The sequence below is a fragment of the Schistocerca americana genome, chromosome 2 (genome assembly GCF_021461395.2).
Source record: "Schistocerca americana isolate TAMUIC-IGC-003095 chromosome 2, iqSchAmer2.1, whole genome shotgun sequence".
Lineage (NCBI taxonomy): Eukaryota > Metazoa > Arthropoda > Insecta > Orthoptera > Acrididae > Schistocerca > Schistocerca americana.
Genome location: NC_060120.1, coordinates 439,233,227 through 439,257,773, shown reverse-complemented (window position 1 = coordinate 439,257,773; position 24,547 = coordinate 439,233,227). Strand labels below are relative to the sequence as shown.

Here is a 24,547-nt window from a genome sequence, read left to right as displayed (position 1 = left end):
TTTTCGTGACATTCCCTAAGTGATCTCGTCATTCTGGAAGGCACAATGGGTCAACAGAAGTATGCCTCTGTCCTTGGGGACCACGTTCATCCACACAAGCAGCTTATTCTTCGTCGGCACGATGGCATCTAACAACAGGACAATTCAACGTGTCACACAGCTCGCATTGTACGTGCTTGGTTTAAAGAGTATCAGGAAGAGTTCACAGTACTCATCTGGCCACCAAGCTTCCCTGATTTAAACCCACCTGAGCATCTGTGTGACATCCTTGATGAGGACGTTCCAGCCACGGATTGTCAGCCGAGAAATTTAGAGCAGCTGGCCACAATACTGAACTAGCACGGCTCTACATCCCTATTGTTACCTTCCAGAACCTCACTGACTGTCTTCCTGCACGTCCTGCAGCGGTTAGCGCTGCAAAAGGTGGTTATTCAGTCTTTTGACAGGTTGTCATATTAATGCGGCTGGGTAGTGTGTGTACAGTCCTGTCCATCTTCGTTACAAACTTTCCTCGCAAACTTTTGGTAATGTCTACAAACAGTGAGTGGTCATAGCAGTAAATGGAATGACCCCATTAATAAATATAGACTTCGATCAGAAATCGGTAGCTAAAGTAGAATATTCAAAATTTCTAGGTGTATGCATTGATGAGGGGATGAACTGGAAAAAACACACTGAGGATCTGCTGAAACGTTTGAGTTCAGCTACTTATGCTATTAGGGTCATTGCAAATTTTGGCGATATACATCTGAGTAAATTAGCTTACCACGCTTATTTTCATTCTCTGCTTTCGTATGGCATCATATTCTGGGGTAACTCATCATTGAGTAAAAGAGTGTTCATTGCACAAAAGCGTGTAATCAGAATAATTGCTGGAGCTCATCCAAGATCATCCTGCAGACACTTATTTAAAGAGCTAGAAACTCACTGTAGCCTCACAATATATATATTCACTTATGAAATTTGTTAGTGTGTGTGCTCCCTGCCGCCGTTGGATAAGCAGCTGCAGCAGCAAGTCGTATACTCCTAGCTCACTCATTTGTTACATAGTTTAATTCTTAATTTCTTTGCGTGTTTTTGGTACTTGCATTGTTTAATTCATAATTTTCGAGCGTATTATAGTATTTGAGAGTTGTAGCATCGCGTTTTAGTACCTGAATAGTGTAAATTCGCGTAGTCGTTTGTCTACTGTTTTGTTTTGAACGGCCAGTGTCGGTTGGTCGCAGTCAGTGTGCTCCCTGCCGCCGTTGGATAAGCAGCTGCAGCAGCAAGTCGTATACTCCTAGCTCACTCATTTGTTACATAGTTTAATTCTTAATTTCTTTGCGTGTTTTTGGTACTTGCATTGTTTAATTCATAAATTTCGAGCGTATTATAGTATTTGAGAGTTGTAGCATCGCGTTTTTAGTACCTGAATAGTGTAAATTCGCGTAGTCGTTTGTCTACTGTTTTGTTTTGAACGGCCAGTGTCGGTTGGTCGCAGTCAGTGTGCTCCCTGCCGCCGTTGGATAAGCAGCTGAGCAGCAAGTCGTTTACTCCTAGCTCACTCATTTGTTACATAGTTTAATTCTTAATTTCTTTGCGTGTTTTTGGTTCTTGCATTGTTTAATTCATAAATTTCGGGCGTATTATAGTATTTGAGAGTGTAGCATCGTGTTTTAGTACCTGAATAGTGTAATTTCGCTTAGTCTCCTTCCGCCGCCGAGCAGTGTCAGCAGTGCGCAAGTAGCAGCATTACTGCATTTACTAGGCAATCTTGTATTTTAATAACCGTTTAAATTTTGTCGATTTGTTTGCGCTCTCTGTAGATTAGTTCAGACGTTCTTAGCAAAACAGTTCTTAGCATGGATAGGGACTGCAACTGCTGTGTTCGGATGCAGGCTGAGTTGGCATCCCTTCGCTCCCAGCTTCAGGCAGTGTTGGCTTCGGTCACACAGCTTGAGGCTGTTGCCAATGGGCATCACTGTGGGGGTCGGGATGGGGGTTTGTCGGGGACGGCCAGCTCGTCCCACGCATCCCCTGATCGGACTACGACTGTGGTTGCCCGGGATACTGCCCGCATTGAGGCTGATCCCTCACCTGTGGTAGAGTGGGAGGTCGTTTCAAGGTGTGGCAGGGGGCGAAAGACATTCCGGAGGGCTGAACGGAAAGCCTCTCCAGTTTGTCTGACGAACCGGTTTCAGGCTCTGTCTCAGGCTGATACTGATCTTCGGCCTGACATGGCTGCTTGTCCTGTTCCAGAGGTTGCCCCTCAGTCTGCAAGATCCGGGCAGTCGCAGAGGGTGGGCTTACTGGTAGTTGGGAGCTCCAACGACAGGCGCGTAATGGGGCCCCTTAGGGAAATGGCAGCAAGAGAGGGGAAGAAAACCAATGTGCACTCCGTGTGCATACCGGGGGGAGTCATTCCAGATGTGGAAAGGGTCCTTCCGGATGCCATGAAGGGTACAGGGTGCACCCATCTGCAGGTGGTCGCTCATGTCGGCACCAATGATGTGTGTCGCTATGGATCGGAGGAAATCCTCTCTGGCTTCCGGCGGCTATCTGATTTGGTGAAGACTGCCAGTCTCGCTAGCGGGATGAAAGCAGAGCTCACCATCTGCAGCATCGTCGACAGGACTGACTGCGGACCTTTGGTACAGAGCCGAGTGGAGGGTCTGAATCAGAGGCTGAGACGGTTCTGCGACCGTGTGGGCTGCAGATTCCTCGACTTGCGCCATAGGGTGGTGGGGTTTCGGGTTCCGCTGGATAGGTCAGGAGTCCACTACACGCAACAAGCGGCTACACGGGTAGCAGGGGTTGTGTGGCGTGGGCTGGGCGGTTTTTTAGGTTAGATGGCCTTGGGCAAGTACAGAAAGGGCAACAGCCTCAACGGGTGCGGGGCAAAGTCAGGACATGCGGGGAACAAGCAGCAATCGGTATTCTAATTGTCAACTGTCGAAGCTGCGTTGGTAAAGTACCGGAACTTCAAGCGCTGATAGAAAGCACCGAAGCTGAAATCGTTATAGGTACAGAAAGCTGGCTTAAGCCAGAGATAAATTCTGCCGAAATTTTTACAAAGGTACAGACGGTGTTTAGAAAGGATAGATTGCATGCAACCGGTGGTGGAGTGTTCATCGCTGTTAGTAGTAGTTTATCCTGTAGTGAAGTAGAAGTGGATAGTTCCTGTGAATTATTATGGGTGGAGGTTACACTAAACAACCGAACTAGGTTAATAATTGGCTCCTTTTACCGACCTCCCGACTCAGCAGCATTAGTGGCAGAACAACTGAGAGAAAATTTGGAATACATTTCACATAAATTTTCTCAGCATGTTATAGTCTTAGGTGGAGATTTCAATTTACCAGATATAGACTGGGACACTCAGATGTTTAGGACGGGTGGTAGGGACAGAGCATCGAGTGACATTATACTGAGTGCACAATCCGAAAATTACCTCGAGCAATTAAACAGAGAACCGACTCGTGGAGATAACATATTGGACCTACTGATAACAAACAGACCCGAACTTTTCGAATCTGTATGTACAGAGCAGGGAATCAGTGATCATAAGGCCGTTGCAGCATCCCTGAATATGGAAGTTAATAGGAATATAAAAAAAGGGAGGAAGGTTTATCTGTTTAGCAAGAGTAATAGAAGGCAGATTTCAGACTACCTAACAGATCAAAACGAAAATTTCTGTTCCGACACTGACAATGTTGAGTGTTTATGGAAAAAGTTCAAGGCAATCGTAAAATGCGGTTTAGACAGGTACGTGCCGAGTAAAACTGTGAGGGACGGGAAAAACCCACCGTGGTACAACAACAAAGTTAGGAAACTACTGCGAAAGCAAAGAGAGCTCCACTCCAAGTTTAAACGCAGCCAAAACCTCTCAGACAAACAGAAGCTAAACGATGTCAAAGTTAGCGTAAGGAGGGCTATGCGTGAAGCGTTCATTGAATTCGAAAGTAAAATTCTATGTACCGACTTGACAGAAAATCCTAGGAAGTTCTGGTCTTACGTTAAATCAGTAAGTGGCTCGAAACAGCATATCCAGACACTACGGGATGATGATGGCATTGAAACAGAGGATGACTCGCGTAAAGCTGAAATACTAAACACCTTTTTCCAAAGCTGTTTCACAGAGGAAGACCGCACTGCAGTTCCTTCTGTAAATCCTCGCACAAACGAAAAAATGGCTGACATCGAAATAAGTGTCCAAGGAATAGAAAAGCTACTGGAATCACTCAATAGAGGAAAGTCCACTGGACCTGACGGGATACCAATTCGATTCTACACAGAGTACGCGAAAGAACTAGCCCCCCTTCTAACAGCCGTGTACCGCAAGTCTCTAGAGGAACGGAGGGTTCCAAATGATTGGAAAAGAGCACAGATAGTCCCAGTCTTCAAGAAGGGTCGTCGAGCAGATGCGCAAAACTATAGACCTATATCTCTTACGTCGATCTCTTGTAGAATTTTAGAACATGTTTTTTGCTCGCGTATCATGTCATTTCTGGAAACCCAGAATCTACTATGTAGGAATCAACATGGATTCCGGAAACAGCGATCGTGTGAGACCCAACTCGCCTTATTTGTTCATGAGACCCAGAAAATATTAGATACAGGCTCCCAGGTAGATGCTATTTTTCTTGACTTCCGGAAGGCGTTCGATACAGTTCCGCACTGTCGCCTGATAAACAAAGTAAGAGCCTACGGAATATCAGACCAGCTGTGTGGCTGGATTGAAGAGTTTTTAGCAAACAGAACACAGCATGTTGTTATCAATGGAGAGACGTCTACAGACGTTAAAGTAACCTCTGGCGTGCCACAGGGGAGTGTTATGGGACCATTGCTTTTCACAATATATATAAATGACTTAGTAGATAGTGTCGGAAGTTCCATGCGGCTTTTCGCGGATGATGCTGTAGTATACAGAGAAGTTGCTGCATTAGAAAATTGTAGCGAAATACAGGAAGATCTGCAGCGGATAGGCACTTGGTGCAGGGAGTGGCAACTGACCCTTAACATAGACAAATGTAATGTATTGCGAATACATAGAAAGAAGGATCCTTTATTGTATGATTATATGATAGCGGAACAAACACTGGTAGCAGTTACTTCTGTAAAATATCTGGGAGTATGCGTACGGAACGATTTGAAGTGGAATGATCATATAAAACTAATTGTTGGTAAGGCGGGTACCAGGTTGAGATTCATTGGGAGAGTGCTTAGAAAATGTAGTCCATCAACAAAGGAGGTGGCTTACAAAACACTCGTTCGACCTATACTTGAGTATTGCTCATCAGTGTGGGATCCGTACCAGGTCGGGTTGACGGAGGAGATAGAGAAGATCCAAAGAAGAGCGGCGCGTTTCGTCACTGGGTTATTTGGTAACCGTGATAGCGTTACGGAGATGTTTAATAAACTCAAGTGGCAGACTCTGCAAGAGAGGCGCTCTGCATCGCGGTGTAGCTTGCTCGCCAGGTTTCGAGAGGGTGCGTTTCTGGATGAGGTATCGAATATATTGCTTCCCCCTACTTATACTTCCCGAGGAGATCACGAATGTAAAATTAGAGAGATTAGAGCGCGCACGGAGGCTTTCAGACAGTCGTTCTTCCCGCGAACCATACGCGACTGGAACAGGAAAGGGAGGTAATGACAGTGGCACGTAAAGTGCCCTCCGCCACATACCGTTGGGTGGCTTGCGGAGTATCAATGTAGATGTAGATGTTATTAACAATCCGAACGAATTCAAAAGTACTAGCAGTGTACATGGCTACAACACTAGGAGAAAGGATGATCTTCACTACTCAAGGTTAAATCTAACTTCGGCTCAGAAGGGGGTAAATTATGCTGCCACAAAAGTCTTTGGTCACTTACCTAATAGCATCAAAAGTCTGACAGATAGCCATATAGCATTTAAAAGGAAATGAAAAGAATTTCTTAATAGCAACTCCTTCTACTCCTTAGATGAATTTTTGGATATAGTAAGTGGGTAATTTCCCAACCTCCACCAAAAAAAATTATTACTGTCATGTAATATTTTGTCTAATGTAATTTCTTGTATAGACACCTTTTATTAACCTGACACGTTCCATATCATCACGAAGTGTCGTATTCATGATCTATGGAACGAGTACTAATCTAACCTAATCTAATCTAACCCTTGAGGGAAGTACACAACGAGGAAAAACAGAAATGCAGATATGTCGACATCGTTGTTTTCTCGACACCAATGCACCTGAACTAAATACCGCAACTGCGAGCTGATGATAGTACGACGCCCCGAAACACGCCTTAAAAAAGAAAACAGAAAATTTAGTGGCTGGTTACGTAATTGTTACTTATGTATTCAACTTTTCTTCTTCGTAAAAGAGGTGTAGTTAGTAGTACCTACCAGAGAAAATTTATTCAACAGTAGTGTTGTGAAGGAGTTGCAAACAAATGATGCATTGGTGCGACTGCACTGTACCATTCATTTGAAGCGAGCAGCGCGTAACATGGTGCCGGTTTTGCGGGGGGCGGAGCCCGGGAGAAAGGGGCCGCGACCAGGAAGCGGCGAATCGCGGCCGCGCGCCGGTGGGCTCGACCTCGACGTCAGCGCCGCTTCTCGAGTGTTCGGCGGCGCCGTAGACTTTCGCCCCGCGCCGAGACTCAAACCAGTCCCTCCGCTGCCGGAGCCGCCGGCATCTGCGCGCCGTGCCTGGCCTTCGCGAGCCGCCGCCCTGCCCGCGTCCGGCAGTGGCTGGCAGCTTCTTCGCTGCCTTCTCTCCGTTGCGCACACACCAACGCTTCACAACTCGATACACACATTTGCCGTCATTCTAAATATTCAGTGAAGCAAAACATCTGATAGCGATGAGGCATCTTGTAACTTTCAGGATAATGCGTGCCTGCAGTGAATTCCTCCTAGATTCAGAAATGGATAATTTTTCGTCTCGAATCAGCTGAAACTGTTCAGACACAGCAGCATCTAAGATCTTCCTGCTGGTTTATGCTCAATGGTGAGATTTTTTAGTGTCGACAACGGTTCTTCGTGGTGCACTTCAGTCGAACACTGGATATACTGAACCATATTAACACGAAGTTCACACGCCAGTGAATTTAAATCGAAGCTGACTAGTGACGTGCTCGGGTATCCGAGAGCAACAAAAAGATTTCGTTTATAGGTTCGAGGGGTGACGCCGATGTCACAGAAGGGTAAGTTTCATTCGTAGACAATATTAGATGCATACTGCGTTGATACCGCGTGTACAGGAAAAATAATGAAGAGTCGTTTGGTGCTACAAAAATATTTCAGCACATAGCATTACACTAGTTTTGTCGGACGCACCTTAACTCACACTTTCTCGCCTCTATTGACCATTATGTGGGAAGGACAATAATACACTTCAACTTTCCTTTCTTCTTTGTTTCTTTCACATTAATACGTAACAAACCATTTTTACGGTGCCCGGTAATGTCTCAGATATATTACACCGCGTTTTATCAAGCGAATTTTGTGTACAAGACATTGACGTGATTTCATTATCACAAGCACGATTCTGACCTTGATCCTGCTGGAAGACGTCACCGCCGTCAGGGAAGAGATTAAGCACGGGGGATGTAGGAGGTCCGCAGTAATGTTTATTTAGTCCACAGCTGTTTGTTGCCTTCGATTACCCATATAAGCCCACGCGAATGTCCCCTGTGGCATAATACTGCATGCACCGGTCTGCGTCAGTAGCGCAGCCTTCGTGCGGATGACGACTATCAACCTACAGTAACAAGAAACATGATTCATCCGAACAGATGATCCACGTTCTAATCTCGACAATCCCGTGCCCTTGCAATCGTAACTGATGACGTCGTTTGGTCAACAGAAGAGCAGGGGCCGTCTTCTGCGGGTCTCATGTTCAACAATGCGCACTGAACGGTGTCCTTTGGAACACTTGTGCAGCAGCAGCATTTGAATTTGTTGCAGGATCTGCCACGTATCGCCGCCTGTCCTGCATCACGAAGCGAGGAAGCCTCCGACCTCCACGATCTATGATGAGGTGTGTCGCCTAGACGTGATTTCACCGTCCTTCGGGCACTATTCACAGATACGACAGTAGCACGCGAACAGCCGACGGACTTGGCCGTTCCAGAGATGCTCGTTTCTATACGTCAGGCAATAAAGATCTGCCATTTGTCAAAGCTGCGTATGTCAGTGGATTTCCCCATTTGAGGCTCGTATCGTCGCTAAAATGGTTCCGTATTCGTCTCTCGTCCGCTTATATACTTTCCTTACCGCATCACATCCCTGCAACGCCATCAGGAGGCATTCAGTCTCTCCATTGGCAATGGCCGTAATTTTTGGCTCATCAGTGTATGTTAACTCTTATTTTTATTTTCAGAATCAATTTTTAATGTGTGTCCAAGTCCCTTATTCTGCGTTAGTTGCAACAACTACTCCATTTTTCATACTCGTCTTGGAGATTTCAAACTAATCAGCAGAAATTTTGATCCACTCGGTTTTCGGTTTAACTCGTTACAGAATAAGTAACCTGATTCTTATAGACATCTGATTTATATAAAGAAATCCACATCATACGCTGTTGCGCTACCAAGTTTATTCACATTATGTCGCTATTTTAGAGCAATGTCGGCCTTTGGGTTCCTGAGGTGATCAGATGAATTTCGCTGTGAATGACAAATTACCTTCCACAACTCCTGATTTACAAAATCCATCCGCACCATCCTTGCTTTACGAAGGGACTTGAAACAGAAAGTTGCATACTGTTAAAGAGCAGCTATATGACGCTATTGTTCAACATAATTACAAAGTCTGTGTATAAAACGGTCGGACGTTCGCCAACCATTTAATTCCTCTGCCGTAAGAAACCGCTCCTTAGCCACAGAGCCATTTGCCAACCTGTGTGTAAATATCTCCATCGACGGAAAATATCTTTTCCCCCAAATATTTCTTCAGTTTTCTGAAAAGATGGAGATCGCATGTTGCAACATCTGGACTGTACGGCGGATCAGCGTCACCCACAGCTGTGACGCCTTGGTCAGATTGTTGGAGGCACACCATTACAGCTGGACGCGATGTTGCATATGATCTATGTATCACCAGAATTTCACAGCGTTTATGTGTACAGTTTAGACATTTTGCCCGCAAGACTTGTATTGTCCCGCGTGCTTCCACTTTGCAGTACGTTTCCAGTTGCCGCGTCGTCCACTGGGATTCATCTCTTAACGTAATGCTGTAGATGTGTCCACAGAAAACACGGAACATTTATTATCTTCTGACAATGCGCCACTCTTTTCACGCGAAAGTGTTAGCTTGGGAAAACATGTGTAACTTACATCCTGGAGACTCTTCACGCGATTTCGAGGCAATCTCAAGCACAGGCAAGCGAACTAGTTCCGGTACCGTTTTTGCGCATCATTACATTTGCAAAAATGATTCTATCGCTAATACAACCATATTGGGAGAAAGAACGTCTCTTGGACTGGCAGAAGAAGGAGAAGAAAAGCAGTTATGGTGCCCCAGGCGGGAAGGGTATTTGGGATATGCCTGCAACACCAGTAACTTAAATTTTTGATGATATGTGTTCTTAATTTCGTCTAGCGATTATAAATTAAAGCAGATGGCAATCATCAACATGTTGATCTCCAAGCGCAAATTAAAGCGTATGACCATTATCAGACTGTAATAAAATTACTATCCTGCTGAAGAGAAAGTGCGTAAATTTTCATTGCCGTGACTGTGGTTGCATTTTTCCCCCAATTACTAACACTTTCGAGGACCCTACTGTGCTAATTACGAGAACACTCAGTGTCAACTATGCTACAATTTGTATTTTGTTACTATTTCCTTATGTCCGTGTCCTTGTTTGTCCTGGATGTCATTTCGAAATCTCGATAAAATAAGGGATCTGATACGTATGCAAACGATGTGATACTTTCTGTTGTAGTAACGCTGATGGCCTTGGATGCACCTCGGCTGGCCCTTGCTGCGCACCTCGATCGTTAAATAAACGGAAGCACAGCACGTTACCACAGACCGGAACAAATGCAGCAAGGCTGCGAGTGGAACAAGCAGGTTGCCAGCTCGTTTCCTATAGCCCTCAGTACAAACCTAGAGCTCCATGAGCCGGGATAATTGCCCTGATGCTTAACCTTCTTATTCTCATTAAAATCCTTGCAATTCCAAGCTTAGGAAGACAGTAATACAAGAAAGAATAAATTAGGGGAATCCGGTAGCGTATTTGCTGCATTGAATGTGATCAGCAAATCAGAATCAGGCACTTCTAGGTTTTGTAACCCTTAGCTTCGAGTTTGTTAGACTGTAATGCTGCTGACATTTTGTAGTCACTTTTGTGACTAGGCTCTGTTGGCTCACTATGTACTATCTCTTCGGTAGCGACACCGGTCAGTATCACGCTGTTGATCACGGCCGTTAACCGAGGTAGCCGCAGTCTTTCTGGCGGTGGCCCCTACACACACTACAACAAGGTCTGATGGCACGATACGCTGAACTGCTCCATTTGCCGCCGCTCTCTCTCTGCAACACGGTGGATGCCTCTAATTGGTTTGCTCATGAGCGTGATTGTGTTATCCACTGTCTTTGAGAGGAAAAAACAATCTGCCACCTTAATTTTATCATTTCACATCATCTCCCCGATCTCTATCTATATTTTTGTGTGTGTCTCGCCTTTTATTTTCTCTTGTGAGTAGCCATGATTCTGCCAGCTAGTACACCTTCCGTACACTATACACAAAAGTGATGGGATACCTCCTAATATAGCGTCTGACCTTCTTTTACCCGGCATAGTACAGCATCTCGACGTGGCATGGGCTCAGCAAGTCGTTGGAAGCCCCTGCAGAAATACTGAACCAATCTGCCTCTATAGCCGTCCATAACTGCGAAGTTGTTGCCGGTGCAGGATTTTGCGCACGAACTGATCTCTCGATTATGTCCAATAAATGTTCGATGGGCTTCATGTCGGGCTATCTGGGTGTCCAAATCATTCGCTCGAATTGTGCAGAATGTTCTTGAAACCAATCGCGAACAACTGTGGTCCGCCGGCCGCGGTGGTCTAGCGGTTCTAGGCGCGCAGTCCGGAACCGCGCCACTGCTACGGTCGCAGGTTCGAATCCTGCCTCGGGCATGGATGTGTGTGATGTCCTTAGGTTAGTTAGGTTTAAGTAGTTCTAAGTTCTAGGGGACTGATGACCACAGTAGTTAAGTCCCATAGTGCTCAGAGCCATTTGCCAACTGTGGTCCGGTGACATGGCGCATTGCCATCCATAAAAATTCTATCGTTGATTGTGAACATGAAATTCATAAATCGCTGCAAATGGTCTCCAAACATCCGAACATACTCAGCACCCACTACGGTCCATGTAAACACAGCCCACGCCATTACTGAGCCACCATCTGCTTGTACATTGCCTTGTTGACAATCTGTGTCCATCATTTCATGGGCTCTGCTCCGCAATCGAACCCCACTGTCAACTCTCACCAACTGAAATCGCGATTCATACGACCACACCATGGCTTTCCAGTCTTCTAGGTTCCAACCGATATGTTCACGAGCTCAGGAGAGGCGCTGCAGGCGATGTCGTGCTGAAAGCAAAGGCATTTGGATCAGTCGTCTGCTGCCGTAGTCGATTAACGTCAAATTTCGCCGCGCTGTCCTAAGGGATACGTTCGTCGTACGTCCCACATTGATTTATGCGGTTTTTTCACGCAATTTTGCTTGTCTGTTAGCACTGACAACACTACGCAAACAAGGCTGCTGTCGGTCGTTAATCGAAGGACACAGCGTTGACCGAGGTGAGAGTTAGTGTCTGAAATTAGTTATTCTAGACACACTGTTGACACTGAGGATCTCGGAATACTGAATTCCCTAACGATTTCCGAAATAGAATGTCGCATGCGTGTAGCTCCAACTGACATTTCGCGTTCAAAGTCTGTTAATTTCCGTCGTGCGGCCACCTGTTCGCATGAACCTCCCGAGTACAAAAGACAGGTCCACCAATGCACTGCCCTTTTATACCTTGTGTACGCGATACTGCCGCCATCTGTATACGTGCATATCGCTATCCTATGACTTCCGTCATCTCAGTATACTATTTATGACGCTTCCAGTGACACACTCTTATCCAGTTACAACAAATCCCGTTAACTGTAAAAGGAACTAACCACAACTCCACCCCTTTAATTAATGTCACCTGTCCTTACCACATATCTCCTGGGAAGTAATGAGACCTGGTGCACTGTTATTGTCTCAGTGAAAGCTTTACAGAATTTTGTCAGCGACCTCTAATAGCATTTCCTCAGTGACAGTGGTAAAAGCTTTGTCTTTGTCACCAACGAAGCTCGTCGGGTCCCAAGCTGAGATGCTGCGTATCTGTGGTTGCAACAGTCAGTTGTCTCTTTATGATGCACTAGGAAACACTAGCTCGTAAGTATATAAAAATACCTACAAAATATCACGAACAGTGCTTCTTCAAATAATAATTTAATGGTATGGAAACATTCGTTCTCCGAGTACCGTTGTTAAGAGATAAGACGCGTCCTTTGACTTAGGTTACATTCATTACATTCCTGTAGTTAAGATTTTGTAGAAAGTTGTCCAAAATCAACGAATACTTGCACAACCAGTTCGTTTCTGATACCAACCGTGGCGATATTCCGAGTTGTACTGGTTACGAATATACCTAGCCTATACGGTTCTCTTCAAAGAGAGTGTGTTAAAAATTTTCTACAAGATTTACCGGACACCTGGCGTTTCTATGAGGTTGTGGAGGCGGTCCTGAAACCAACGTTAATCCACTGTTGCCTTGGTGGCGATATCGTACCCTGGCAAGACAGACGCTTCCAGAGGCGGGAGGCGATAACGGGACGGCTGTACGGGGCTAAGATCCGCTAGCTACGGCGGAAGTCTCGCCGTCCAGAGCTGTGTGCTCTAGTGGCGCATTTGTTGTGAGAAGTAAGTGGCCGGTGTGTGCGCCACAAACAGCACGCGTGTGGGCTGAAGTACCGCAGCAAACAGGCGCACCTTCCGGCAGATGCGTCTCGCCTCGACCCACGCACCAGACTGCGTGTCTGTCTTTGGTTTGAAGCGCATGGCCAGCTTCCGAGTCTACTGTTCACAGTCGCTGTGGAGATGCCCGGAGACCCTTTCTGCCTTGCATAGTACCTATAGATAGTGTACAGTTGGTATCGGCAGCCATGTGACCCTCAACTACCAATGTACACTACAGTTCATATTTTCAATAAACGTAATAATAATCACTAATTTCCTGTAGATACCACATAATACAATGCTACGGCTGAGTAAGCAAAGAAATGCTGCAACATTGGCACCGATGGGTTTTATGCAACCCGCAACGCCTTCCACAACCCCACACAAGATTTTCATATTCTCTCGCTCACTACACGTAAACTGTTAGTCTTACAGAAAAAATGACCAGTATCTTTTTGTAGGAAATTTGATGTAGATAAATTTCGAACTACGATACGTTTTCGCTAGGGGCCACGGTTTTCGAGTTATTCAAGGAAAACGCATCTGAACGGCACTTTAGTGCGTTTTTCTTGAACAATTCTAAAACTAAGGACTCTAGCGAAAACGTATCCCAGTACAAAATTTAACCACATTATATGTCCTACAGAAAGGTTCTCTTCATTTTTTCTGTAAGACCGTAGTTTGCGCATAGGGAGGGAGAGAATATGAAAACCTTGTATGTGGTATCTGAAGGCGTTGCGGGTGGCATAAAACATTTTGGTAGGGGCAGCTGAATCATCCTGCATATTATATAATGATTAAGTGTATGTCACTATTTTTTTTTGAAGAAATAAAGTTTTATTTGTGTTTATATTCGAGTATCAAGTAACAGTCACGGTATACTGAAATTAATGAGCGGTACTGTAAGTCACGGAAATTTGTATTTCCCAGGTCTTTCTATGGGAACAGCGCAGTACTATGGGTCGACGTGTAGACTCGACCGAATGGCAGAAAGGAACTGTCGTGTACGGATGTGACCATGACTGCGAAGTGAATGAAGTTGACTGATTTGTTGATGTATCAACGCACATTGTTCGTTGTATGTACAAGTGATGATATACCGTTCGTAGACATGTAAAATGGTGTAAGAAAAGAGTGTAATGGACACGGACAGCAGACGAGTATCACTCACGTAGTGATCTTTACAAATGATGCAACACGTCGATTACACTGACTACCCAATGAGGAGTTTAACGTGCTGTCTGTAGAGAATGTAGTTCAGGCACAAGTGATTCTGTGATGTTTTGGATTTGTTTTTTCGAACTATGGCTTCGTCCCACTGATTCAGGTTACCGTCAATATTAACCAACAAGATGTTTATTTCTACACTCTAGTTGATCTGTTGTTATTGCCCTTTCTTTTACACCTTCACGATGAATCTGCCGTGAGCAATCACATCTTCCAAACCAACTGTTGTGTTCATACAACTTCATGCATACCTTCCTAGTTAGTCAAACGCGCCGTATCGCCCGCTAAGTAATCCGATGGTGAATCAGAAAAGGTGTGTGATCATTTCGAACTGCAGGTGAAACGTAGCAATCAAGATCATGGCTGTTTGCTAGCTCTATGGGACCTAATTACTAATGAATGGACCAGAAGAAACTTGTGTCACGAACAAGGATCGAGGCGGTGTCGGGAGGTAGTAGCGTCTTGTCCCCTTTGAGTGACTAGTTGTTTGTCCAGCGTGGTTAGTATGGTGGGACAAAAAGGAGTCATAGGACATATAGAGAGAGTATATGGCAAGCCATCTGTGGAAAATTTCCAGAAGATAATTTAGACTCTGAGCCTTCTGCAGTCCACTCTTCTAATTTTTGAGACATCTACGTTACCCTCCGTAAGTTACGAAACACCATGCTGCGTATTATGACAGAGCAGGATGGGCGTGATATTTGGGACTTATTGATTAAAATACAGCATAGTATGCTCAAATAATGATTAATAATGACACTTACAGTATTGTACTGATATTTATGGTACCTATACATACATGTTGGTAGATACTGGTATTGCTCAGTTTCTTATAAACAGACTTTACCTGTCCGAGCATTTCCACTAAATACGCCAGGTGGAGCCAGTAGACGGCACTACTGCGAGGTACGTTGTTCACAGTTCTGCTCAGTTGTAGTTCCGTTTGTATGAAGGTAAGATAGTCCGCGGAAAAAGCTAGTACACGCAGCGAAATTTATTGAAAATGGCCCCAAAGTGCCAGATTCCTTATGATTCACGGGTAAAGATGATCACTTTGCACCAAGAAGGCAATAGTGCCCGACAAATATCACACAAATTGAGGTTTTCCATCAGTGGAGTTACAACACCATACCTCTATATCGGGATAAGGCCCCTTTGATGATCGTCCACGCTCAGGGGCACCCAATAAAATAACAGAACGCCAGAAAAAGCATTTGTTAGTGACCAGTAAACGTAACGGATTCAAAACTGACCGTAAACGGACTGCTGGACTAGACATACACCAGTAAGTGAGTCAACAGGGAGATGGTGCCTGGCAGAAAACAACCTCCAGGGTTATGTAACACCAAGTAAAGGCTTCGGGCAAGAAATGGATTCAGCGGGCTAAGACACACCAACAATGGACAGCAGGAAATTGAGAAATGATGAATCCAAGTTCGAAATATCTGGAAGTAAACACAGTCAATTTGTATGCCATTTATCCTACGCAATGCGTGAATCCTCAGTGCGTAATTGCAACTGTGGAGCATGAAGGGAATTCTGTGATAGTATGATGATCTTTTGGAGGGAATAAAGTCATAGATTTGTTGAAAATACATGAGAAAATTAACCAAAACGATTATCATGTCATTTTCCAGTGACATGCCAGGACATCTGGTTTGTGTATGATTGGGAAAGGGTTTGACTCACAGCAAGACAACGACCCAAAACGTACATCCCGATTGTGTCAGAACTATGTAAAGTCTGTAGACGTTCAGAAAATATTGAGAAATATGGAAAGGCCACCCCAGTCCCCTGACTGTAACCTAATCGAGCTACTATGAGATGAATTGGACAGGAGTATCCGAAAACGGGGAATACTGAATGAAAGAGACACACTTGTGGGAGGTCCTGCAGCAAGAATAGAGACTAATTCCAAATTAAATCCAGGCAAAATTGACCTATCCCATTCCCAGTGTGTGCAAGGCAGTGATTAAAGCAGAGGGTGGTTATTCTAGGGAATCTAAAATTTAATAGCTTCATTTACCTATGTATTTTTTGAGTTTAATTAACATTTTGAAAAGAATAAAATGCAATTTTATAATGTATCTCCTTTCCATTGTCCATAAGCAGTTGGTGCTTCCAGACTTATGAAGAGCAGTTTATCTCTGACAGGAAATTAACTGCTCTGCAGTCGGTTATTTTCCTTCTGATTTGGAATCCTCACAACTACGACATGAGCGCTAGAGATTACATCAATTTCGTTTCATCATGTGTCCGTGACAAAGGCATAAAATTTGTACGTAGGCGCTTAATGTCGAGAAAACAAGAGATTGAGTTACCGGACGCTTTTTCCAATGACGGTGCTATTGGTTGTGTAACAGATACATTTTTAGAGAAGTAGTAGCGGACTTATCGAAAGTAGGATGTTTATTGAGACGGCCAGGAAAGTATTACAGTGTACGTACTTGCTAAAAGGCGCAGCGCGGTCATGTCCGCTGCAGCTTTCCGCTTCCTAGCGCTGCCAGAGAAAGGAAGCCGCTTGTTCCGTAGTCACACGACCGGACGTGGCAGACATTCAGCCTTACATGCAACGATAGTTGTTACAGTACGATATTGCAGTGCCTATGTTATTCCACATTGCCATGTGAAGTTCCTTCGGTCATGCATGCATGTAAATGATGCAATAACACAGGCACTGCAATATCGTATTTATCCGCCGATACCCGGTACGTGACTTTCAAGTAAAATGCCTCCCCTATAGGGGAATATACATAATGGACGTACGAGTACAGGATGTAGGCACATGGTTAACGACATACGGAAGTTTGGGTCTGGCGGTGAGTCGTGCTCGAACAGCCAAATGGTAAGGTGACCGCTCTCGATAAGCGGAAAATCCAGGAGATCCTGTCCGCCAAAAATTTTCATCGTCTTCATTCCATTATACAGCTGATGGTATTCCAAATTTACAACTGCGAATGCATCCTCGCTTACCCACACTCACCTCGTTCTCAAATGGTTCAAATGGCTCTAAGCACTATGGGACTTAACATTTGAGGTCATCAGTCCCCTAAACTTAGAACTACTTAAACCTAACTAAGAACATCACACACATCCATGCCCTAGGCAGGAGTCTAACCTGCTACTGTAGCAGCCGCGTAGTTCCGGACTGGAGCGTCTAGAACCGCTCGGCCACTGCAGCCGGCACCTCATTCTCAAGATAACCTACGATCAATGAAAAGGACGCAACAGGTAGCTGTTGTTCCTTATAAGATAAAAATAATGCACTCTGGAGAGAAAGTATGCATGGCCTCAGTACCTTACTTTATCGTACGATCCTAACCATCCAGTTTCGAATATCGCTGAAGCAATGTGAGACCGCACTTGCACCTTGGGACTATGGACAAGACAGCAAATTGAACGAGAGACTAACTGATTGTAACACAAATACGCGTAATTTATTTTCTGTTCGGAGGTCCTCTGAAGCATAAATGAAGGAAAATAGAAGACGTACACTGCTTAATGTGTGTGGTAACATCGTCAAATCGCTTAATTCAACGGCTTTCTGCTAGGATGTAGCAGACTGATGAAGACCGTATGAGAGTGTTTTCGTGATGTTCAGAAAACATTAAAGAAAATAGTATTAGATAAAATTTTGCAGTATCTAGCACTGGCACCTTCCATGCACTGATGGAATGTAAATGGCAGCGATTAATAATGATTCCCTCTGCTGTGCAGAGCAAGCAAGTTGTAAAGTATGTACGTAGATGCACCGCACTGTGCAAGTACAAGGGTTAACTGACTGGGCCGACTTCCGAGGAAAAGTATCGAGCAGAAGCAGCGCGAATGGACACCATCAGCTAGTCTTTGTGAGCAGAGATATTTTTAAACATGCTATGATAAAACCAAAGAAAAACGGCACTGCTCGTAGCTGTCTTCCCTCTGCTGTTTATATGTAAATTTATTGTAATAAGGTGCCTATTCCCATGTTCAGTGTCGATACATTACGTCACAAATAACTCATTACTGCTCGAAAATAATGATTTTCACCACTGACGTGCACGTTCTTATCGTTTATATGACTTCCTTCAGCACCGTTATCAACAATTTGCATACATAATTTGAAGTATTGCCTCATACCCGCCGTCTTTTCTTGCAAGGAAAATCGAGGCATTCATAAGCAATAGAAGTGTGCGTCGTCTCAGATTAAAGGATCAGATTGCTTGTAACAAATTAAGAGGAGCTCACGTTATAGTCAGACAATCAAAACACCAATTTGCACATTCACATTCTACAGATTACTTGACATTCTCCCCAAAGAGCCCCAGTTCATAGTAAAAATACTCGATGTGGGAGAGATGTTGAAGGAGACTTTGTTACTCGCCTATGCGCTCAAAACATTTGACTCCGCGACGTTGTTTTTGGTTGCAATGCAACAATTTCGGAGCAAACTTTGCTGCTATACGTTTCATGCTCAAAACATCGGAAAAAATTGCATGGCATGAGCCAAGGGATATGTCGACATCTTCAGCAACGCTTCGGGTGGTGATTCGACGGTTTCGTAGAACCATTTTCTTTACTTCTTCCTCATTGTTATTAGTAATCCATATGCTAGGGCGTCCAGGAAGGTCGTCGTCTTCAACGTCTTCTCGATCCTCTTTGAAATATTCTCTTGTCTTACTCATAGCAGACTCGCCAAAAGCCATATTCAACATTTCGAATAAAGTGCTGCACTCATTTTTGAAGCAAAATTTGATGCAAAGTTTTTAATCCGTATTTTTCTAAAGTAGAAACTTGCCGAGGATTCGAAACCACGTATAACCTTTCAGACTGTCAACAATAAACTAATATCCAAAACAGATGAAACGTAACATACCTCAAGAACATGTATAACAAGAAGATAAAAAAATTGAAAATCGGATGTATAAAGGCCGTGAAATTAAAAAATTCCCGTTACTTTTTCAATCATACCTTGTATAATGAGATGAGAGAATATTGCTATACTTCACTGATAAGAATACCTTGTTCCTTTAAAACACCGTATCTTATCATCTCTAGAATAGGAATGCCGATAGATATATCAAAATGTAATTAACAGATTCCGCGAAAAAATATTTGTGTAAGAAACATTTCCTTTGGTGGGGACTTTGAATAAAATTATTGAAATGCACTAAGACACAGTAATTACGCAGATGACAACTTAGTAGGAAAGCAAGTGCTGACAAACTGAAGAAAGAGGGTTTTCAAGATCGTTCAGCAATGAACTGAAGATGTTTCAACTTAATTTTGAAGTCACACATGCGAAACCGCCAAAAGGATGATTCAAGAACGACAGACTTGCAAGAGAATATTTTAAAAGCACAAAAGAAAACAAGGAAGTCTGAATTGGTTTTTACAGAAGACGTTGATTATATGCAGCGGAAATATTGTCGTACGTTAGGAAGAACCACAGACTGATGGCCTGAGCACGACGCGAGATTACGAAGCGCGGAATGGAATCGTGATACGTGTGCCATTGCCAGGCGGCTGTGCTGGGGCGGGCAAGGAAGGGGCCCGGCAGCCTCGCGGCCGGTCCCTGTCCTATGTGCGCGTGGAAAACTTCCCGAACGTTCTCTTCTTGCATCACTCCCCCCCCCCCCCCCCCCCCCCCGGCCTCCTGTTTCCCTCCCCTACGTGCTATTTCTCCTCCTCGTGTAGCGTGCCTCTGGAAATCCCGCTCCCTCTTTTTCCTTTTGCTCGCCTTAATCGACTTTTTGATTGCCGCAGTGTGCCCCACATCTGCGCGATTGCTTCTCCTCGAGCTGTCTTATTGGGAGCCGGTTGTGGTCAGAGCAGCACTGGAAAAGGGTGGTTTCTTGCACACTTGCAATTATGTGCCCAGTCAAAATAGACATAGGAACTTTCAAAATAAGACAGCATTATTCTACACTCGCTAATACGTCTACTGTAAGCATTTGACACTGGTGTTCGTACTCGGCCAGTGTTGCGGTACGGTAGTGGATCTGCGTGTCTACTGATGGGCAAAGTGATACATTATATTCGTTTACAATATCGTTCCTCGCTGTTGTAAATTGTACACCACATCTATAATCTATCCGAGCAATTATTGTGATGAGTGCTTGTGGAAAGTAATCGTATGTTCGTGATGTTTGGGAGATTATGGAAACGAAACGTAGCGGGATGAATCTGTTGTCGGTAAATACCATACTTCCTCCACTTACTATGACCAAGAGGCCATGGAACTCCAGTTTTACAATTTGAAGTTCAATTTACATTAAATGGCTCTTCTTATTCTGTAAGAATCTGCTTCCTTTCCCGCAAATGTCAAAATTTTGTTAGTCAATATTCCTCTCCCTATCACTATTGTAACCGCCTTCCTTAATGGTTGATCACAGAGCGGGGATGGCGGTTCAAATTCCGATCCGCCCATCGAGATTTAGCTTTCCAGTGGTTCCCATAAATCGCTTAAGGGGGAACGGCAGGGTGGCGGTCGAAAATATAGCAGAAATTCAAGTTTTTTTTTCTCCTTACTGGAATGTAGTAGACAGATGGGGTTTGCTGCGATGAACAAACCATACATTGAAGTCTTTATTGTTTTTTATTAAAAATATTAATATCTTCACTGTGTAATTAGGATTTTCCGGAGGCAGCTGTGAAAGGAGGCAGACCGACGGTTGTCGCTGTCGCTCCGGTTGTGGTTATCTGTAACATGAAGTTAACGTATCACCCTGATTCTTACATATGTAATTTTAGTTCGTCGTAGGGATTTGCAAAAAAAAATTTTTTTTTGTGAAATTATAGATATTTGAAAAAAATGGTCATTTTTGGACCCCTCTTTTTGGCCAAAAAAATACTAAATATCAACATAAAAATGGACTACGATGAACTGAAGAGAATTCAATTTGCTTCAAGGGAGACCAAAAATCATTTATATCGGATGAAAATTGTAGCGTGGGCGACGACAACCATGCAGAAAACATGGTTTTGAGAAAAACTCGTATAAAGTTTGACAGGTATTTATCATATAAAAAAGGGACAAAGCTTGAAACTTACGGGAAACCATTGATGCCTGGTCCATTTAATTATCGGTCCTGTCAGTGGATGACCACTTTCTGCTACTGATAAGCCGTCACTTTCGTCCTCAAAGCTGTTTTCGTCGCTGAGTGCATCGGCGCTGGCGTCTCTATATTCACAGAATCCTCGCATTTTGTCACCGATTTTGATCTGAAGGGCATTTGCCACGTACGTTAGTGAAGTATGGCCTACATTGAACGGACATATGGCCAAATTTGAAGCAATGTTGACAATTTCGTTTCGGCTCGATGTTATTTTTGGAGCGTATCTCCAAATGAGACTATTGAAACTTTCGTTCACACTTTGAATAAAACCGCCCAAACAACACTCCAGCAAATCAGGTTCACGCAAATCGGTGCAAATAGGGGTGATGGTATCGATAAAGATGATGCCCCCTTAGCTTCAAACGCTCACAGAATCGTAAATTTTGGAGTATGCGCATCATAATATTTTAGTAAATAGTCCTTCAATGTAAATACATTCGAATTCTACAGTAAAAAATTTTTGAGATTTTTCGACCGCCAGGCTGTCGTTCCCCCTTAGGTAAATATGTGACTGGTTCTTCTGGAAACGGAGCGTTACCTTCCCCATTCCGATACTCGTTAATCGAAGCATTATTTCTCTTGATGTTTGTTTATTATAGGATAAGGAAAGTTAAGAACACTAGGTTCACAGTTCACACTTTTAATCACCAGTATACTACCGGAGTAAGCAAGGGCAAGCATTATGAAGACGGCTGAACCTCATTGAAAGCGAAATCATGGTTCATACACAGTTAATAGAACACACTAAATTCAGTTACATGGGTTCTGCTCCCTCACAACAACACGGTACCAGACGACCACAGATGCTGGAAAACTCATGACATTGGAAATAAAACATCTCATAATGCTTCCGTCATTCTCAACATTCCAGATTTATCGCCATATGATGATTAATGTAGATTACAAAAAGAAATTGCCGTAAGAACGCCACAAGCTATGAATAAGACGGTTAGTCAACTAGAAAAATGGAATTTTTCCAGTTTTTCTTTATTTGTTCTCTATAAACAGATCTTCAGAATTCTCTCACACGTTTTGTTGACTTTCGATCCTCAGACTAACTTAATAAATGCATAGAGCCAAGCCATACTACAGTTCAAGCAGATTTCTCGCTGACACCTATTATAATCTTAACTAGCTGTTTTTGTATTCCTAGTGTCACTATTATCTTATCAATGTCCCATGTTCACCTACAATATTTAAGAATCAGTCGAATGAGTGTTATGTAAACTACCATTCTCTTTTAAGTGGATTACATTTCTTTAGGATAAGGCCAGTGAATATATCTCGCAACTGCTTTTTCTAGAAGTTGCTTTATGTGATCCTTTCAGTTCTGGTCTCTAACCATGGACGCTCCAAGATATTCTTCTGACGCTAATGTTCCCCAGAACTGATCTAGTAATAATGGGACTTTTCGCCTCTTTATTTACAACACGTTACATTTACTTTCGTGGAGTATTTTTACATGTTACAATTTTGTTTCGTTAAGAATATGATGATTGCCTTATTGGCAAGTCTGACGAAGCCTAGTTGCTAAACCGCGTACACGGTGACTCACTACTGAATTAGGCTAATTCCCATACCAGCATCCCTTCTGGGCGTCCTTCCTGGAACTCTCCAGCACACGCCAGTTTTGTAAGTGTCACACATATCACAAGAAAGGATCTGCGCTCTACCACCAATGTTCATGTTCATGTGCTCTATCAATAGTATGAAAATTATTTTCTCCTTGCCAGTGCGGTAACGCAGAAATCAGGTCAAGCGACTGAATGTGAATGTTTGTTATTTTGCTTCAGGATAGCGCAGCCTCTGCTGCTGGGAGAGCTGATCAAGTACTTCTCCGAGGGGAACGTGGACATCAGACAGGCGTACTACTACGCGGGCGGCATGATCGCCACCGTGTACTTCCTCATCTGCTTCCAGCACCACTACACCATGGGCACCGCGTGTATCGGCATGCGCATCAGGATAGCTTGCTGCTCGCTGCTCTACCGCAAGGTCAGTCACCACTCTTCTCTGACGTACAACATGGTTTCTGAATCGCATTTCTTGACGTCAAAAGAATACGCAAATCTCAGAAAACATGCAGTTTTGAAACTGTATGTCTTTTACAAAAACCAATAACAAAAGAAGAACACAGAATAAAAACATTAACCGACGTCAAAATATTCGACTGGATATTAGAGTGGATTAATGTAATCCAATTCGCGTTGCCGTCACGATAAAACTATCTACCATGACTTATTCTACTAATGTTGTTGTTGTTGTGGTCTTCAGTCCTGAGACTGGTTTGATGCAGCTCTCCATGCTACTCTATCCTGTGCACGCTTCTTCATCTCCCAGTACCTACTGCAACCTACATCCTTCTGAATCTGCTTAGTGTATTCATCTCTTGGTCTCCCTCTACCATTTTTACCCTCCACGCTGCCCTCCAATACTAAATTGGTGATCCCTCGATGTCTCAGAACATGTCCTACCAACCGATCCCTTCTTTTAGTCAAGTTGTGCCACAAGCTCTTCTTCTCCCCAATTCTATTCAATACCTCCTCATTAGTTATGTGATCTACCCATCTAATCTTCAGCATTCTTCTGTAGCACCACATTTCGAAAGCTTCTATTCTCTTCTTGTCTAAACTATTTATCGCCCACGTTTCACTTCCATACATAGCTACACTCCATACAAATACTTTCAGAAACAACTTCCTGACATTTAAATCTATACTCGATGTTAACAAATATTTTTCTTCTTCAGAAACGCTTTCCTTGCCATTGCCAGTCTACATTTTATATCCTCTCTACTTCTACCATCATCAGTTATTTTGCTCCCCAAATAGCAAAACTCCTTTACTACTTTAAGTGTCTCATTCCCTAATCTAATTCCCTCAGCATCACCCGATTTAATTCGACTACATGCCACTATCCTCGTTTTGCTTTTGTTGATGTTCATCTTATATCCTCCTTTCAAGACACTGTCCATTCCGTTCAACTGCTCTTCCAAGTCCTTTGCTGTCTCTGGCAGAATTACAATGTCATCGGCGAACCTCAAAGTTTTTATTTCTTCTCCGTGGATTTTAATACCTACTCCGAACTTTTCTTTTGTTTCCTTTATTGCTTGCTCAATATACAGATTGAATAATTCTACTAATGTTATCATTGAATTTAAGAGGAAAACACTACTATAACAACACCTCCAACATCGCGGTACGATTACTGAAATTCTCCAAAAATCAACAGAATTGTCGTAAA

The 24,547-nt window shown here is 43.6% G+C and overlaps 1 protein-coding gene across 1 annotated transcript in view; it reads left to right on the top strand.

Moving 5' to 3' along the window:
- The window catches only part of LOC124595387 (ATP-binding cassette sub-family C member 4-like), a 291,410-nt gene that overhangs the window by 192,784 nt on the left and 74,079 nt on the right, over positions 1–24,547 (top strand). Inside the window, exon 6 of the mRNA XM_047134107.1 lies at positions 23,098–23,299. Coding sequence (XP_046990063.1) covers positions 23,098–23,299 — 202 coding nt within the window. The remainder of the gene's footprint in view (positions 1–23,097; positions 23,300–24,547) is intronic.